This window comes from Carettochelys insculpta, chromosome 15, assembly GCF_033958435.1.
Source record: "Carettochelys insculpta isolate YL-2023 chromosome 15, ASM3395843v1, whole genome shotgun sequence".
NCBI lineage: Eukaryota > Metazoa > Chordata > Testudines > Carettochelyidae > Carettochelys > Carettochelys insculpta.
The window spans coordinates 36,298,082-36,318,228 of record NC_134151.1 but is presented as its reverse complement, the minus strand read 5'-3'; the positions used below and the strand labels follow the sequence as shown (position 1 = coordinate 36,318,228).

Here is a 20,147-nt window from a genome sequence, read left to right as displayed (position 1 = left end):
CAATTTGTCAGTGTTAGACCCTGGTGGGCTGCTAGCACTTTATTTACTTATGCATCCACAGGAACAGCTGCTTACAGCTCCTGTTGGCTGAGGATCACTGTTCCTGGCCATGGGAGCTGCGGGAAGTCGTGTTCCAGTCTGTACCATCTCCTGCGGCTCTCATTGGCTGGGAACAACAATCTGCAGCCAACCGGAGCTGTGAGTGGCTGTACTTGTGGATGAGCTGGTAAATAAACTGCCAGTAGCCCACTGGGGACTAACCCTGGCAAACCGCATCCAGAGCACAGGCTACTGACCGCCCACCCCTGAAGTAGAGGCCCATGCAGAAGACCCTGGTCAGGAACAAAGGATGTGACTGATGTGTTGAACGTGAAATAAAGTTGAGTCTCTGAAAAAAGGAGGCCTGAAATCCAGCAACTGAAGAATGTTCCTTGATACACAGGTTGGTGAGTTAGAGCTCTGGCTTGCAACCAGGTATTAACAGCTGGGATAAGACCAGTTTTCCAACCCTGCAGCAATATTCATCTCCCAGCAGCTGTTTTCTAAAATGTATTACTATAGTAAGCCACAAGTTTTACTTCATAATGACACTAATGCCATCAAAGTAAATAACAGGGATGGTAAAGCTCTAATTACTCCTAATTTTGGCTTGCCCCTTAGTGAACGACTGGGAATGGCTAATGTCTTCTAGATTATTGCTTTACATTGTTTTTTGCTCCCAAAGCACACGCACAAAAGATATTCATTGCCATTTACTGTACATCCTGAAAGTACAACTTTTAGAGAACATGAGTACAAGGAATTATAATGGCATAATCATTTGTCTGCTGGATACAATAGATTTACTCAAGCTCTGGCTGACTGTCAAAGAGATAACATAGGTAGATCTGCTCAGAGTGTAAAAGGAGGGGAAAAAGGAAGACGTGTTGTCTCAAACGTTCTACTCGCATCACGACTTCCAGATCTAAGAAACTGTCCACGTACAATTTGATCTTACAGCTCTCTCATGAGCTAGCTCTGTGATTATGTTTTTGAAGAGAGCTCCTCCAAAAGATTCTGATGCTCCTAAGCTTGACAAAGTTCCCACTTTCTCATGAAGTAATCCTTTTTTTTTTTTCCACTCTGCTCAACTAACTTATAAACCGGAGAATGGGGAGTGGCTTTAAAACAGCACTTCCCGTGGAGTGGATTTACTGTGTCCTGGTGCAAGTTTTGACAAGTTTTACCTGTGCAGAGGACCAACTAAAGGACTATGCACAAATTATGTCCTCACAAAAGGATATATCTTCAAAGGGTAAAGTTCACCCCTGTGCTATCTCTCATTAAACTTGACAGGTGTTTATCATTGAACTTTGGTGGGGGTTGGATTGGACCCCGTATCTGGGTCCCAGTTAGCAGGTAACTGCAGTTTAAAATATTAACAAGAGAAATGGACAGAAACTCACACGTCCTGAGGAACAGGATATGCTCTACTAACTTCCACGTAAACAACATACACAATGTGGCCAGGTCTTATGGGTTTATCAGAAGTAACAGAATTTTTTGCTTTGTTTTCTGTGAAGCCTCAGTTTCTGAAGACACATCATTTTTCAAAAAAGTTTCCAGCCCTCATGAGAGAAAGCTAAAAATGTGAAGCTAAAAAACTCAACACAGAGACAAATAAGTAAAAACACTTCAAAACTATTGTATGTTAAAATACGATTTTTCAACCAATTTCATATTTTGCAGGACCAAACATGATTTTTGAATGCTGAGGCTTGATAAAATTGCATACAGACTTGAGAATGCTTCTCCAGGAGATAAAATAGATTACGAAGACCATCACTCTTGGCTCCACAATGTGTGTCCTAGGGAACCCAAACCACACGCTACTGAAATTGTATCTTAAATAATGCCTGAAAGAAACTCCAGTGGCCTACCCCCAGTATTTAACCCCAATTTTGGCAACCCCTACTTACAATTGTGAAGTTCATAACCTTCAGAATCCAGATGGTCATGGCAAGGTTCACCAGGATTAAAATCATTAGGAGTAGCACAAAGAAATAGAGGCATCTCTTCCTCCAGCCGTAAATCCCCACTCTGTATACCTGCGGGCCTTCTGAGCTCTGCATGGTGCTCCTGTGTGCGTACTGTTCTTGAGGCATCTGAAAGAACCACATAAAAAGAAGCAGGTGCATTACACTGCAGGACAGATCAGGTGGTGAGAAATGCCTTGTGAAAATGACCTGTCTTGGGACACGTCTCTCCACTGCTTAGAGCACTTTTAAATTTGGAAAACGCCAACTGGACAGTGGCTCTCCCCGTGGCTTGTTTCTGTGTTGTTCTTCACACGGCTCATTTTATAGACCAATAAATCATAATGCAGGTTTTATAGGCACACACACACACTCTGTGAGGGCTTTCCATAGAGAACGCTCTCCAATGACTCTTTTAGCAACTTTGGTTTTTGCAAGGCAGGCACTCTGGGCCCTCTCAACAACCTGAGTGTGGAATTTTTGCATGCGCCTGGTAAAAGAAGTTGAGTTCAGCAGTTTGGGTGGAAGATGCAATATTATTTCTCAGAGGGTTTCAATAAAGCAAATCATCTCAAACAGACTTAGTCTTTGTGGCCAGGAAAAAAAGGGGATGAATTTGGCTTCTTTATTTCTCTCTTCTCATACCCCTAATCCCCTACCCCAGGGAAATTTAAAATGTGAAGTTTTCCAGCAATAAACTCCCAATCAAATTGCTGCTGAAAGAGTCACACTGAGCTGAGTTTTCTCTTATTGCTGGCTCTGCCACTTTTTTGCTCAACTGGGATGCATTGTATATTTGTGGCAGTGCTCTGGGAAAGTCTTGCACTGAATGTTTGCGGAGGCGCTCTGGGAAACTCCTGCAAGGGTCCCAGAAATAAAACAGAGAAGGGAAAGGAACGAAAGTAGGTGTAGTTACTACAGAATCTGCAAAACACACTGATTTTTTTTATTTCACCAAAAGCTTGGTTGCACAACCCTCAGTTTCTAGGGTAAGTCTATACTAGGCAAATAACAAGAGGTCCTGTGGCATCTTATAGACTAATAGATATTTTGGAGCATACGCACAGTTTTGCTCAGAGTGTTAGACTGTAGCATATATGACCTAGCTCTGAGCAGGGAGACAAGCCAAGCATCAGCGCTTCAGCAGGAGCACCGAGTTTATGCCAAGGGCCTGATCACTCTGGGCACCCTGTAAACCCACTGGGGTTCTACATGTGGCCTGTGAAACATTTTGCTGCCCACAGGCAGGGCTGCCACATACCACTGGTTTCCATCTGCGCCGCTTTGTTCCTACCAGTGTCACTAAAGCAACATGAGGTCCCTTTCAGCCCTATGATTCTATGACATGCATGTAAAGCCAGGGCATGGGAAGCGAGGTGAGTGCTGACTACACACAACGTTGCCTGTTCGAGCTGTGTACTCCCTCCACTTCCCACCAGAGCTCTCCTTCGGTTCAGTTGGCGCACTACACAAATTCTAGGTACACCAGCGCAGTGAGCAAAGCGACTTTATCCTGGGAGGCCCAGGAGAACTGTCTTGCAGCCCACTGAGGGGGAGCCCAATCATGTGGCCCCCCCTCACCAGCTTAGGTTGCTCACCACTGCTCTTGGTGCTTTCTGGGCACTTAGAGGGTGGACCTGTTGCATTAGCCATTGCCCTCTCCCAAATGCTGCCTTCCTTTGCACCTTCCATCTGGCATCTTGTGCCCCAGGATAGAAAGAGCATCCTCTGCTCCTCCAAATCACAAAGACTGTGGGAGGTGCTAGCACTCTCAGGTGTAAGAGACAGCACACATTGCTTGTACACCCCTCTTCCCCATGTACCCCATATCACAGGAGTCACAATCTGGCCTCTCATGTCCTAACCACCAATTGAGCACCACCCACTGAGCGAGGCTACCATGGTACAAAAATTTCCTGACGTATTTTGCGACAATTTCATTGGATTCCTCTGGGGGACTGCTTCTTATGTTTGCAGGCCTGCAGGCACAAAGCTGAAAGATTATAGGATCATGGAAATGAAGGAATGGAAGGGAGCTCAGTAGGTCTTCTTGTCCATTCCCCTGTGCTGAGGCAGAACTAAGTATCAGCTAAACCACCCACTGATAAATAGAAACTCCTAGTTGTTAGAAAAGAGACGTAGACAAGATTAAGAGGTTACGTGCAGCTCTCTTCACATCAAGGCCACTGCCTCCTCATTCTCTACACCTTCCTTTAGTCTTTGTTTAACACGAATGACAAAAGTTACAATAAAGGATGAAGTGATGTAAGTCCTCCTAGTTACAAGATAGTGAGAACAAAAACTAAGAAACCATTTGGTAGCAGCATCTTTGCTATTGTTCTAGTGTATCCACTGGCTTTAAGGAGGAACTTTGAGCAGAGCTTTTATATTCCCAGAGCCAAATTGTGCTGTTCAGAAAGAGTCCTAAGGAGGTACTGGTGCAGAATTCACCATGAGTCACTGTGGGGCAAATTCCTCCATTGTGTCAATCCATTTGACTCAGAGCTGCAGTTGATGTTGCATATTTGGCAATGGGACAATTCCTTGCTCTGACACTGGAGCTATTTGGCCATTTTGTGCTGTTCAGTACAGCACAGGACAAAGGTGACGCCAAATCCAGGAGGGAATCCGAAAGGGTCCACTTTAGGAATCACTGTCACCCTTTGGCCTTTGTGCCAACATTTGGCACTATGTACGTGCTGGGATGTAAAACAGGGCTGTTAAATACAGGTTGAACCTCTTTAGTCCAGCACTGAACCAGAGAATTTGCTGAACCACAGTCAATATTGTCTAGCTCATTACCAAACACTTCCACTGCTTGCTGGTCTCTTAGAAGACATTTAGGGGTAAATTACAGCTAAATAACAGCACAGAACACTGAGAGCCAGGACTGGGGACTATAAACAAACCTTATGGGACCACGGGAAACCTGGCCATAACTATGATAAGTGGACATCCGGCTAACCAAAATTATGGCAGACCATTACTGGGCAGGACTCGAGAGGTTCAATCTATGTCAGCACCTCATTCTCAGAGGGAGGGCTCAGCAGGCTTTTCCTCCTTCTTCACCACACCTACACCTGGGCTCTGAGATATTAAACACATCCATTTTGTGCCCCTACAACTAATACCTATGGCAGGTTAGGCCCTGGCTCTGGTAAGGAGGCTTAGTGTCTGTACTGCCAACTCAAATATTTAAATTCACAAGTCAGACTGCCCCCCCGTCCCCCGCCACATACGTGGATGACTTAAAAATCACAATATTTTGAAAACAATCTATGTTGGTAGGGGGTTACTTGCCTTCCAGTTTTTGAGCCTAGAGCATGTACAAGTTACGTTTTCAAACTTTTCTCTGTTACTGGGAGGATGAGACATTCGCTCAAAAAAAGCCCATCTACCTGAGAGCTGACTGTCTCAAGTAAAAACATGTCTCCAAGAGGTGGGCTTTTACGTACACCACCAACCATCACAAGAGTCAACCAAGGAACACAGTATAACAGGGTTTCCCAACCTTTGGGTCATGATTACATTTCTAAAGGGTCATTGGCTGGACTGGGCAGCTCCACAGATGGCTATTAAGAAGCCATTCACGCTCCTGAAGTGGTTCTCAATGTCTTAATTGAATTAACAGCTGTCAGGCAGTTAAGCCAATCAATTACATTGAGAACCATTTTACCTGCAGGGCACAGAACTGCATACCTCAGAAGACATGCCCAGCTCAGGTGAGGTGGGGGCCTGAGTCCAAGGCTGGGAAGGAGGGAGGACAGAGCTGATCAGCTCCCTGGTTTCCAGCCTCTGCAGGAGGTGCGGTCCCCACAGACGGTGCTGCCAGCCAAGGCTCTGCACCAGCCAGTTTCCAGCTGTGGGAGGGTCCCAGTGCCTCCCCTAGCTCCCTCCAGCCTGAGACTGACTTCCAGCCCCTGAGTGAGACACCCTTAGCCCCCTCCAGCCCAAGTGTGTCTCCTCTACCCCCCTTCTGACACTGAATGACTCGTAGGCCCTAAGTGTGACTCCCCTAACCCCCTCTAGACCTCTCCAGCCTCTAAGGGTGACTCCCCAAGCCCCTGATTGTGGGGTTTAACCTGGGGGAAGCAGTTTGGGGATGAGTGTCTTTCCACCACCACAGCTCTGACTAACTACACTAAATGTAGTGTTATTATTTTATTAATATATTTTCCCTTTTCTGTGAAATAAGTATTATGAACATATGAATGTGAGGGGGCACAATTTTATATTCTTGCCTCTGGTGCAATATTACACCTAGTTACAGCTCTGCTGTCTACCTTCTCCTCCCCATTTTGGAATTGCCTTGGGTCACCAAGTCTTCCTGAACTGTCAAAATGGGTTGGGAACCGCTGGAGTAGTGTCCTCTGACTACCTCTAAGACTTGCTCAACTGCAAGACCGTGGTTACTATCTTTGACAGAGGGACCGTATTTCCTTCGCAAAACTAAGCCTAGAATCATGCGAGGCACAGAGATGTTAAAATGAGAAGCTGTGTGGCACCTTATGAACAAACAGATATATTGGAGCATCAGCTTTTGCGGGCATAAGTTTTCGTGGTCTTTGCCCATGGAAGTTTATGCTCCACTATATTTGTTAGTCTATAAGGTGCCACAAGATTTCTGGTTGTTTTTGCAGATACAGACTAACATAGGTCTACCTCTCTTGACACAAAAATGTCAAAGTCAGTAAAAACAGCCATTCCCAGGCAGTAACATCTAAGGGCTAAATTGATGAGGCAGCAATCAATCCACTAGGGGGTCAATTTATCGCTTCTAGTATAGACACAACAAACCACTCTCCTGTCGACTTTGTACTCCACCTCAACACAAAACACCAGGGGAGTTCTCCCGTTGACATACCGCAGTAAATAGCTCTACGCACACTGACTTCAGCTATGCAAATCACATACCTGAAATTTCATCGCTTAGATTGGTTTCCCCACCCCCATTGTGTAGACAAGCCCTAAAAGCAATCCTGAAGCTGAAATCTGTGTATCTATCACACAGACAAGCCCAGTGACAAAGAGCCTGTGATTTCACTTGCAAAAATACACTCAGATGTAGTGAGAGGCGAATTATCTAGCAGTAATGAATTACAGAATTATTGAGTAGTAATGAATTACAGAATTCTCACCATCTGAGAGACATTATTACAACATATGGTCTATTAAGCTATTCGAGAACAGGGGGATTTATTGCACAATATTTTAAGAGAGTACCCCAGAAATCACACATGAAGTACAACCTCTCCCTTGGAAAGACCGAACTGTCTAACAACCTACTGAATCAAGCTGTTTACAAGCACCACATGATTTCAACACGTGACTTCAACCCAGCCCTAAACTCTCTGTCGACTGCAAAAAAGTTTTTTTTTTTCCTGTAACGCAGAGAGTGGGGAAAATGTCACGTCCAGCTGAAGTAAATGGTGTGCAAATGATTTCTACAGAACAGCACACAGGCACAGAAACTGGTCGATTTTGCATACTTCTGTGGCTCACAACACACATTTTGTCCAGCTCTCTTCTGAACAGGCATGTATCATGTGCAGTCCTGCAGCATGTGTGGAGCCTTGGAAGCAGTAACGTACCCTGCACTTACAACAAGAACATTACATAGGAGTTACAATGAAGAAACATGCTGCAGTGACAAAAGAAGATACTCAAATGGCCCCATTATCTAGAGGAAAAGAAATACTGATGGACTTACAATGCTGAGGGAGATTAAACAAACAGCTAGAATGAAAAGCTTTGCAAGGCAACTTGCAAAAGAAGCAAGAAGCATCTGCTAGGAATATTCTACTCTGTGTGGGACAGAAAAATATGCTAGTTATAGTTTACATTTTGGCAATTTCTCCCAGCTTAAACACTAAGTGGCATGCTCAGCACCACAGGAGACAGCATTATCTGGAAAGAATGCTTTGTTTTGCAAAGAGTGTTCTTTTATAAACACGTAACACTGATTGGTAAAGGAAAATTCGGAGCAGGAGTCATTTGTTGGGCTTTTAAATCAGTTTTTGTTTTGAGAACACAAAGAGAAGCCTGTTCTTTGACTGTACGTTAGCATGTGAAAAATTAAGATTCAAAGAGAAGTAGCAGAAACAGAGAAGGAACACACTCCTTGAGTATGTTGGTTTAAAGTACCCAACCTCTCCAGACACAAGGTTTCAGGACACTTGCATGGAGCATTAAGACAATCCTTGCCACATTTCAAACCCTGGTCAAAAGAGAAAACTGCAAGGGTTGCCCTTTATGATTTTTCGGTTTTACTGCTGACTGCCTTACCTCCTGTATTACCCGGATACCCTAGTGACTCCTTACTGTGGACACCTTAAATAAGGCCTGATGCAAACTCTACAGGAACCTTCCTATTGACTTGGGCTGCCAATCAGGCGCAGAATGAGACAGCTTTATTTATGCCTTGGGCTAAGTCTACGCTGAGCTCTCAACAATGGGATAATCTAGCCTGGGGTGAGCAAGCTGTTTGCACTAGGCCCCACTTTTTGTCCCTGCAATTAGCAGGGCTCCCTGATCGGCACTGGAAGCGAGCGGTGGTGTCATGGAACTGATGGACTGTGCTCCCTCACTCAGCAACAGGGATGGCAAAGGCCCTGGGGATGAAGGGGGAGGCAGCGGCTAAATCGGCTTGCTGAATGCCAGGCTTTCTTTGGAAAAGCTCGGCTTTTATTTTTAGTTCAGTCAAGGAAGAGAGACCAGCAAAATTTTTATAAATCTCCTTTTTTACTTATTGGACCCACAGGATCATTTCCCTGATTCTGGCACTAAATAGAAAGAGGTTGATAGTAATTGGGATAGTTTTGTAACTTGCCCTGCTTCCCACTGTAAGGGATTCTTAGCAGCAATGAAACTTTAAACAAAATATATTCCTCTCTCTTTATATCAGGCTTTCAGAAACTTTGAAGCAAGCCCAGCCCAGGGTGCCTCAAGAAACACAATTTATAAAGCCTTTTGTAAGGCATGGGGCAGGCTGTGTCAGTGGAAAGCTCAGCCAAGTTCGCCGTAACACTCAGCCACTGCTGCTCTCTTCCCTGCAGGGGGGTCATTAATCAAGCTGCACTCCTGCAGCAGGGGTCCCGAGAGAGACACCAGGAGCGAGCTGCTGCCTTGGGTGCAAATAAATAAATAAAAGACCAGGAGATGGCTCTCAACAGAGCTCAGCAAAATAGGAGCAGAGTGGCTGTGGGGGAGGGGCAGCCCGCTCACACACACCCCACTTTGCACACCCCTGGTCTAGATGGTACTTGGTCCTGCCGTAAGGGCAGGGGGCTGCACTCGATGACCTCTCAAGGTCCCTTCCAGTTCTAGTGTTCTATGATAACACTGCAAGCCAGGGGTGTGATCCCATAGCTCATGTACACATACTCCCATCAGCTCTTACTGCAGCTACTTACACTTGCAGAGGTGATACATGGGTGATACACAGGGGGTCACACCTTGGTGTCAGCACGCGCCACTTCTGGTGTGTGTGGGAAGCAGTCTTGCCCCTTTGCCAGAGCAGAAGCTGGGAAATCACACCCCTAGCTTACAGTAGATGTGCCTTTAAAGGCCCATGGGCGAGTTCCACGCAGACTACTACCCACAACTTTCTTGCAAGGACATGGTATCTGCAGATGCCCTTCTAACAGTGGTTATGGTTTGAGGATTGTGGAAGGCAAACTTGGCCAAAAGGCATCACAAGTAAAAACAAAAATAGAAACCACGTTCTATAAATCACACCACATCTAATTAGTTAGTTTCCCACTTCCCCATCACTTTCACCAAGCCCAGTAGCAGATTGCTGATTCCCTTTTTCATGCAGCTAGGGCTAGTCGGGTTCACGCCGCAATATCCACATTATCAATTTATCGAACAGGAGTTGTTTTATCTTTGCAGGGAAGGATTTAAAACACCAACCTAATAAGCCCACGTTTCCCAGACAAACACCAACGTCATCAGATTTCCCACAGATTCACAGGCAGGAGGCAAAGCTCGGTTGGCTGAATTGGAGCTCAGAACCGAGCAAGTCCCAAGAGGAAGAACCAATGCCATTCCTGTGCCAAGGGGATTTGCTTTTCTGAATGTCCAAATGATTAATCATAGAATCATAGAATTCTAGGGCTGAAACGGATCTCGGCGGGTCAACTAGTCCAGTCCCTCGCCTAAAGCAGGATCAACCCCTCTTTGCACAAAAGTGTTTCAAACAGAAGGGAAATACACGGGGAGGCAGGGGAGTTCTGCCTGCACCTTGTTGCTGCAATCTCACCAGTGGGCACGGAAACAACCTCTTCCGACTCTGAGCCGCTCCCCTGTTCAGAGCTGCAAAGAGGTGTTTGCTGAAGTAAAGAACTAAGGCAGACCCAGCATCTCTTCTTACCCTGTGCAGTCAGCTGCAGCTTTAAGCTACTCCACTGACATCATTAGACAACACAGGCCAAGTCTGACGGCTCAAAACCAACCCCCAAATGGGCATAAGTTAACCACTGCCAAAGCTGTGATTTTGTGCCCATATTTGGGATGGAGGCAGATGGGACAATGCCTCTCAACAGTGCTGGTTGCAAAATTATCCACAAATGGGAGGGGGAAAGCAGATGAGCTAGAACCATGGCTCTCAACCTTCCCAGGTGACTGCACCCCCATCAGGAGTCTGATCTGTGTGGCGTACTCCCAAGTATAACTTCACTAAAGAAAAAAAAAATGAGTGGCCTACAAAATCAGACATAAAAATACAAAAGTGTTACAGCACACTATTTCAGAGCCATTGCGTGTATGCTCATTTTACTTTATAATTATCAAATAAATCAACTGAAATATAGGTACTGTACTGCACTTACATATCAATGTATAGTCTGCAGCACAGTACAAACAAGTCATTTGTCTATAGGAAATTTCAGTTTGTATGGAGTTTGCAACTGCTTTTTATGTAGCCCGCTGTAAGACAAGGCAAATATCTAGATGAGTTGGTGTCCCCTGGAATGACCTCTGCATACCCCCAGAGGCATGCGTGCTCGTGTCTGAGAACTCGAGGCAGAAGAGCGTGGGCTAAAAGGTCCTGAACATCTTACACCCCTAAGGGCACTTCCATGACTTATTTGCGCATGGGGCTCCTGATCTGGTAATTCCATGGGGTTAGAGAGGGGGGATTTGTCCCTGTGACCTCCAATGCCCCATTCGAGCCATGTGATCAAAGTGGGCAAATCAGCCATTTAAGCTAACAGGTAGCGGTTTGTTCGCACAGAACAGATGTACGTGAAGCAGAGGCTTGGGCTACCAAGCTGAGCTCAATACTTGTGCAGAATATTTGTTTATTTGCCTGGGTGTGCATGAGCTTGTGGGCCAATCAAAGAACTTTTAAATTCTAATCTTCAGCTGTTCCACTGATTCTCAGAACGGGCTTAGACACAGGGACATGAGAACTGCCGTCCCAAAGACCAGTCTGAAAGGAAGGTAGGAAAATCCCCATAACAGAGAACTATTGCTTGGCTGCGCATAAGGAAAGTTCCCTTCTACTCCCAGACAACTGAAAGAGGGTTTATATCCTGAAACACGAGGATTTATATCTCTTCTGCAGCTCAGCCTGTCTTATGTAATGGGATGTTCTCATCAGCTCTACAAATATCTAACCATTTTTTTCAGTTCTTGATTTCTTTTCCCATTCACACAGGTCACCACTCTTTCCTCCCCATGGCCTGGGTTCATAGATCTTGGGTGTTCCAGTCCTTTTCTCATCAAACTTCTCTTGGCAGAATCTTTCCAACATATCCTCATGTCTTCTGTGACCGTTCTTCTGACACTTTTTCTCCCAGGCTTTCTTTGCTGGTCATTCTTCTCCCATTCCTATCAAATGCCCAACTCACCTTACACGTGAGCTCTTCAGCCTATTACGGAGAGTCCCTAGTTCATCTTCCCACTAGTTTCTTCCATGCATACTCTGTTTAACCTCCTCTTGACTGCCGATCTCCTCAGTATGTTATTTGCTACTCTTTGTATTTTCTTTTCTACCACCTCTTTATGAGCAAACATTTCCAAATCTCAGACCAGGCAGGGACAAACACATCTAGCACCCATGTACACATCTCATCCATTGGTAACCTCAGAGGCACTGAGACCATGTACTAAGGAGAGTGAAATCTCTGCTCTATAGCCTCGCTTCAGAGCCATCTGGCCTTTAGCTCATGTGGCAGAGTTCAGGGCTTTAGCCCCTATATGGTCACAGGTTCAACCCTTTCTGCTGACAACTGGGTCTGCTGGTGTTACGTATTTTTAAAAATCTTCCTTTGATATCTTATGGCTGTGAGTTCCACAGGTCAGTCATGCATTGTGTAAAAAACATGGCCTCTGCTCCTACCACTTTATGTCACCGCTGGATTCAAACGTGATGGCTCCTCCAGGCATATGTATCCTATGCAAGTGTACAGCCTGCCCAAATAGTCTTAAGCAATTTGCACAAGGAGCAAACTATGCACTTTCTCATCTTTTCTCATGTGGCATCAAACCACATTCCTTGCCTGTGTGAAAGCATGTGGCTATATTTCTATACACAACTACTTCCTTCTTGTTTTCCCCAGGTGATAGCTACAACAGAGCAAATTGTACACAATGGCAGATTCAGTTAATTTCCCATGGCTGCTACAGGATTAGGGGAAATGGAGTTGGAGGGCTCATGTTCCTTGGAGTGACTCTTATTGAGGGACAAGAACAGAATTGGGAATGTGGAAAGTCACCCGGGGAGCAACTCAGCCACCTGGCAGGAGCCATGCATGCACAGGGTTTAATGAAGTTACACTTGTTCTTCCTAACCTGCTTCGCTCTTGGAACAGCTGCCCCAAGAAAAGCATTGATCCTGGGAGACCGCTCTAAATCGTTTCCCTTCATCATATGTTTTTGCATGACAACTACGCATGGGAATAGAGAGACAGGCACTGGGGACTTGAAAAGGAGGGAGGGAGAACAGGGAGAGAAAAGTAGGCTAAGAACAAACAAAGGGACAACAGAAAGGGGTAGGAAGGAGTGCCAGAGAGTGAGACCAAAACAAAGGGGAAGGATGAGTCACAACGGAGCAGTTTCAAAGATGTTCTCCTTTCCCCACAAACTGTTAATGGATTTTCAAACACGCACATGCACACCCCCGCCCCCACACACACACAAACAACAAATGATTCCAAACATGCCGGATCTAATGCCTCCCAGGTGTATTTCTAGCAAAGCTGCTCAAAGAAGTAAGCAGATGAATTTGGTACATTCCTCACATAAGAACTATGCACTGGCAAAAGGTGTGCTATGCCAATGGTCCATCAGAGCACTCGGGTATCTAAGTGCAATAAATGCCTCTGGTACTTTACATTAAGACACTGGGTTGCAATGTGGCTGTTTTCACTTGTCCCCAAAGGTTCTATTTGGAGGGAGGACTCATCAAAGCCAAGTTTTGTTCTAAATACTCCCACGTAACTCTGTCAGTGTACGCCAGGGGTTGGCAACCAAAATAGCAAGAAGAGCCATTTTTTTAGTTTGGTAAAAAACTCAATTCAACAGCTGCAATGCATATGAATATGAGACGGTCCTAAATAAATAACATCAAACCATTCTTTTTGTAACTCCTATTTTAAGAACTGTGCACACACGATTATTTGTAATGTGATGTGTTTACTGAAGGACGTTCACAAACTGGTACATCTGATGAAGCAGGTCTTTGCCCATGAAAGCTTATGCTTCAACAAATCTGTTAGGCTATAAGGTGTCACAGAACTTCTCATTGTTTTTGCGGATACAGACTAACATGACAACCCCTCTGATACAAACGTTTTGCATCTTCTATGACCTCACACTTCATATGTGTGTTTGTACCATTGTCTTCCTGACTCACTTCTGAACCTTCTCTGTCTCTGAGGGATACTAGGGGGAGTTATTCAACGTGTCAAGATCACATATTTGCTATTTAGATATGAGTTGTTCATTTGTGGCTTTTAGACATTCACTGTTTTTCGAAAATAAATCAGGAGAGTTTTTGTTTTTTTAACTTTGCAGTCATAGAATTGAGAGCCACAAAGAAATCTTTCAAGAGCTTCATGTAGATCCAGAGCTGCACGTTGCAGATCTCTGGTTTAGGCTTTTTTGCAGTTCTCCTCCCCAGGCTGTTCAAAGCAGCATAGAATCATAGAACACTAGGACTGGAAGGGACCTCGAGAGGCCATCGAGTCCAGCCCCCTGCTCCAATGGCAGGACCAAGTACTATCTAAACCATCCCTGATAGACATCTATCTAACCTGTTCTATGGACAGCTGAGAACAGAATATGGCTCAGACAATGCAGTTCTGAGGTACCAGAAAACAATGCCTCCTCTCTCAGTGGCATCGTCTAGCTAGGAAACTCTTACCCTCTCCCCTCCTTCCCTCCGCTGAGCTCATTAATCCATTACCATCATGATCCGAAATCATTTACAAACCCCATTCCAATTAACATCATGTACTGTGACAAAGTCCCTTGTCAGCCCCTGTGGGTCCCTGCGCTTCCCGGCGGTTCTCTTTTGCCTCAGAGACTCACGGAGGCCCCTTATCTGCCCAGGCCTTTCCAAAGGCAGGAGTCTCCGCTTAGCGAGCCATCCTCATCATAGGCAAGTCCAGAGTGGGGAGGATAAAGCCAGTCCCCTTGCAGGCCCGCGCCTGCTCCAGTGGAGTAATCCCTCGGGGGAAGGGTGGGGGGAGTCCAGACCTGCCCTCTACCCTGGACTCCGGCCCAGGGTCCCTACGAGGACAAGAGGCAACTGGAAGGGCCTTCACCCCTGCCCCAAAGTAGCAACCTCACCCTCAGCCACTTCACCCACCGCTTCCCCATGGTACGTTCTCGCTCGCTCGCTCGCTCGCTCCCTCCCGCCGTCTGCTCTGCTCTGCTCTCGCTCAGCTCCACCGGTGCGCCTTCCAAAACCTTCCCCCCTGCTACCAGATGGGGAGCCTTTTATAGGGAGCGCAGGACCCAGCTGACCAATGAGGGCTTGGGCCTAGTCAGGGAACAAAAAAGCATTGGCTTCCAATAGGATCCAGTATACTGTCCTTCTAGAAGTTTCCTGAAGCTGCCAGGTAGGGGTCTGCCACACCACCCAGCAGGAAAAAAGCAGTCAAGTAGCACTTTAAAGACTAACAAAATAACTTATTAGGTGAGCTTTCGTGGGACAGACCCACTTCTTCAGACCAGTGGGTCTGTCCCATGAAAGCTCACCCAATAAGTTATTTTGTTAGTCTCTAAAGTGCTACTTGACTGTTTTTTTGTTTTGATAGTATATAGACTAGCACGGCTCCTTCTCTAGTACCTAGAAGGGTGTTATAAGGAGGAGAGAGAAAAATTATTCTTCATAGACTCTGATGATAGGACAAGAAGCAATGGACTTAAATTGATGCATGGGAGGTTTAGGTTGGACATCAGGAAAAATTTCCTGACAGGGTGTTTAAGCACTAGAATAAATTGCCTCGGACTCGCATGTGGCTGAGGAGTATATGCTTTGAACGGCATGGGTGTTCAGAGTAAGGGCAAGGGAATTGTCTTGGCTCTTTGGTGCAGCTGCTGCTGTTGCTTTCTTCCTTTCACGAGCATCAATGAGGAGTACACGTTGCTGCTCTTCAAAGTTGTCATACGCATGTCGTAAGAGAGCACGCCAGTCTGTTCGGTCTTTTGCATGCTGCTCTAGCTGATCTGGTTTTAAACCAACATGAGCAATGTTGGCCTTCACACAGTCTTTGTATCTCTTGCAAGGCCCACCTTGATTCCTTTTGTCCTGGACATGACGCACTACCTACAAATTGCCTAGGGTGGTTGTAGAATCTCCATCTTTGGGAATATTTAAGAACAGGTTGGATAAATATCTAATAGGGATCATCTACATGGTGCTTGATTCTGCCATGAGGGCAGGGGATTGGACTCGATGACCTTTTGAATTCTCTTCCGGTTCTAATATTCTATGATTCTGTGACTATCCATTGCTAATACCTGAGACAAACCATAGCACAAGCTTCCTCCATGAAGACTCTTAGAAAGCAGAAATACAGTCCAATCTCCAGCTTGCCCACCCAGGACTGAACAAAGAGAAGCAGATATGAGAGTAAAATATTTATCAAGACATTCTAGTCTTTTGTCTGTTTTCCACAACACTGGATAATCCAGTCTCTGCTCCTCACACATCTGCTTGTACTCATAACAGAGAGGTGCATGGAATAGTTTGGGGGAAACAACTAATTCTTATGGGAACCTTGTATCAGTGAATTTCACTGTATCACGGAACAAACAACATTGTGCTCTTTGAAATTAGCAAGTGTAAGTATTAGGGTATCAATAAACTGTTCTCAGAAAACTTACTCGTCTACTTTGTCCACAAAACTCTGTCATCTTCCACAATTCTTTGAAACAAAACTGGTTAGGAATTTTTTTGTCCCAAGTTTTTTTATTTTTTTGGGTCAAAACTACCAATTTGTCAAATGCAAAACTTCATGGAAGAGGGTGGTAGTATTGATTTGTTCATTGACTCAACAACATTTTTAGAAGTTTGAAACTGTTAAACCAGAACATTTTGAAATGATCAGACTGATGAATACCAACTGGGCATTCAAAATTACTTTTGGGTTGAAAAACTAAAACTTACTTGAATTTTTTAAAACTTTAAAAAAAGAAAGGTCCCAATCAAAATATCACATTTCAAAATTATCAAAAGAAAACTTTTGAATGACCCAATCCAAGAGTGTCGGAGGGGAAAGAGACACTTCTTGCAAAAATTTCAAGATTTCAAGTCTTTGTCCCAGTTCAGAACAGGAACATTTTCGATATCTCAAAAATTTTCAAGTCCCTGCTTCTTCTCCAAGCTCCATTTTAACAGCTCTTGATGTAAACAGACTAACTTAACATGGATTTAAGTTACACAGATTCATCTCCTGATGAAGCCTCTGGAGTCCAGCCACTCCTCTTTTCCAGCTCTCTTATTCTAAACTCTGGAGTGATAATGCAATTTCCATGGGCACCACTGGCGACCCCATCCTTCGAAGATGTGCTCGCTTGCTCTGTGCATCGCACAAGTCTTCATTTTAAACCAATGTCTCCCTGCTGATGAACTAAATGAAAATCTGAACAAGGCTACAGGTTACAACTTTCAAATCTGGCATTTTCTCATCCAGCAGCACCCATTGCCCACCTAGACCTCAGGTCTTGCAGGACCAGAGAGTTCCAGGGCTGGGAGGAGGAGGGACCAGCCAGACCAGTGGCAGGAGCTCAGGATAGGGTAGCCACAGCTGGTCTGGTGGGAAGGGTGGAGCTAGCAGCAGCCAGGGTGCCCGGTCCAAGAGCAGCAGAAACGGGGAGCAGTGTCTCACAGTGGCTTATTGCAGGGCTCAGGTGGGAAGCTATGGCCCTGGGAAGACAGGCCAAGTAGGAATCTGGGGCCTGGACAAGCTGCAGGTGGGGCGGGGTGGCTGGGGCATCTGCAGGGAGGAAGAGGGAGGTGGGAAGCTGTATGCGGGGAGCCCAGGAGTAGGGGCTCAGGCCAGCAGGGGAGTAGAATTGACCACCTCTGGTACGACAAAATCTCTGGTCCAGGACTGCTCAGGTCCAGAGGATGCCAGACCAGGGAGGCTGAACCTGTACATGAATCTTTGCTCTCTAGGTGCTGTTCCAGAATCCATGCTGGACACATGTGTTGCTAATGCAGCTATATATTGCACAGGTTCTGTCTTGGGGAGCCACCTTCAGTAAATGCAGCATTTTGCCGTCAGATACTGCAAGTTTCAGTTTACAAGAGTACGTTTCAAGGATTCCTAGTGTCAAAGAAAAGTTTAAAAACAGGAAATGGACATAAGTTATGAACCAATGTCTGCCTGAGTCCACAGACAGCCTCCAGCAACAAGGCCGCAGCCAGCAGAGCTAGCGAGGTTAGGGGGCGCAGGGGTGCCCTCTCTGGGCTCTGCAAGACTGGCTTGCTCATAGTTGGAAGCACCTCCCAAATTTGGCCAGTGCCTCATTCATTCAAAGAACAAATCTACTCGCTACTTTACACTGCTGTGTTTCCCCACGGATTCCTGACTATTTGTCCTCATTGTAGCTCAGCCTACAAAGCAGTCCCTCACTGCCAACACAGAGCCAAGGTCCAGCCCAGTCCCACACTGGGCTTGATCTGCTTTGATTATCAGCCTCATTCTCAGCAACAGTGTGTCATGGGTGACCAAAGGAAGAGCATGGTAGGTCCTGCTGGCCCACAGAAAAAGCAGGTTCTAAGTCTTGTTTCCTGAAGTTGACTCAGTCCCTTTTGGTAATGCAATGCTCTCTTACCCGCTCTTTTTAACCTGATGCACACTGCATGATTCAAAAGCACCTTCAGCAAGTATGCTGTACCCAGACTTCCAAGCACAAACACCGCATGCATGGCAATGCTACCACAGGCAGAGGAAAGCCTTTGGCTCTCATGCAGCAACAGAGAGGACGAGGGAGTAAAGCACAGCTCTGACAGTCTGCTAAACAGGGAAATTATTTGTCATTAAAGTGTCTTAGGTATTCTCGGAAAGCAGCTTTATCCTAAGAAAATGTGTAGCTAGAACAGAAACACAAGTTAAACCGAAGTCTTTAGTGCTAATCTGTTAGACTGGGGCTTGCATTTTCTCATATGCTTGACTTGGTTCAGATTCTACCAAATATAGAAGCAAATGTTGGAAAAGAGCAAAAGGCTGCTGAAAAAAATCATAATGTGATGATTGTCACAGAACGACCTCCTGTTTTAACAATGTAGCTGAAGTATTGGGTGACTTCATAATAGGAACACTTAGCAATGGCCAGTCCCCATTCCCCCCAAGCCCATAAAAATGCTCCTTTATAAAGGCATTCAGTACCACTGCAGACTATATGCTGTGTATAGTACCCACTGATTGCATCTGGACTACAGTACTTTTTGTTATGCAGACGCGTGCTGATGCCCTTAAAATACTCGTTGGCTGCACCCAAACTTTCCTCAGAAAACCCAACAGTTGGAAATCCTTTGGTCAGAGTGTCTGCAAACATCTGCACAAATCAGAGGAAATCGCCGAACCACCGGTCAGATCAGCACGGAAGAAAAGTTAGAAAGCAACGAGTGGGATTCTTCAACAAACGTGCCACATCTGCACAGTCTGCTGCAAGCAAACAGCCTCTTCTGCACCAGAACAAAAGAACGTCACATCAAACCAGCTGTACGGGGAAAGAACAATACCACTCTTACCTTTTTTCCCCCCCCGTTGCCAGAGACAAAAGACACAATAGTGATGTGTGCTGGGGGCTGGCGAGAAGCTGCAGTGTTGCTTTCAGACAAGCAGGAGGCCTTGCCTGTGTTCAGAAGCTGCCCCTGTCAGATTTTCCAACAGCAGAATTGCAGCCAAGTCCCTGCCCATGCCTGAAGAATTTCCTGAACAGCATTCCCGTTCTTTTTCTAATGGCTTTGAAACCACACTCTGTCTGTACTTCAATAAGGCTTTGTCAGGCCAAGTTACAGCTACTGGTCTGGCTCCAGATAGCAATTGAAAACACATGTGTTTTGCATTCAAGAACACCCCCTCCCCCTGACGCACCCCTGCCCTGAGCCTAGGGTGTGTGTGGAGGGGGCGTGTGTGTCTGATATCTTGTGTTTGCAGCTATGAAGCAAGCCATTTTGGCAACCAATTTGAATGTTGGAATCATTTTCTTCACCAACTCTTCTTGAGCAATTGATCAGTTCTACAGCTAATACTGCCACTGTTTCTTAACATTTTGTAAGTATCACCTGTCTTGGGTTGACCTGTGTTAGCAGGCAAGCAGCTTTTCCTGACCCAATCAGAGCAAAGTAAGATAAGGATTCAGATTTCAATTCACCCCCACCTTTCCCTCTAGTGCAATTTCAGTTGCAAGGAAAGAAAGGATATTTTTATCTTCTCTAGACTCAGCTCAGCACATCAGGGCTGCACCCTAATCTTGACATACACTCCTGTAGCTGCTTATACCAAAAATAATGCAATCATTTTTTAAGCTCTGCTCTTGAGCTGTGCGAACACCTGCAAATATTTAAAGCACTTTGCATCTCTTTTCTCCTAGGAAATTAAAATTGCTGTGGTCTTGGCTTAAAGAAAAAGACATAATAATGTTGTGCGTTTAATAAGAAATGTA

General features: G+C 45.4%; 1 protein-coding gene across 6 annotated transcripts in view; it reads right to left on the bottom strand.

The window, feature by feature from the left end:
• The window catches only part of SGCD (sarcoglycan delta), a 626,611-nt gene that overhangs the window by 244,905 nt on the left and 361,559 nt on the right, over positions 1-20,147 (bottom strand). For 5 of the 6 annotated variants that reach the window (XM_075009828.1, XM_075009824.1, XM_075009826.1 and 2 more), the window contains one exon: positions 1,959-2,144. In XM_075009828.1, coding sequence (XP_074865929.1) covers positions 1,959-2,144 — 186 coding nt within the window. Of the gene's footprint in view, positions 1-1,958; positions 2,145-19,230; positions 19,368-20,147 lie in introns of those variants that run through there. The other variant, XM_075009830.1, reaches the window with a different exon arrangement.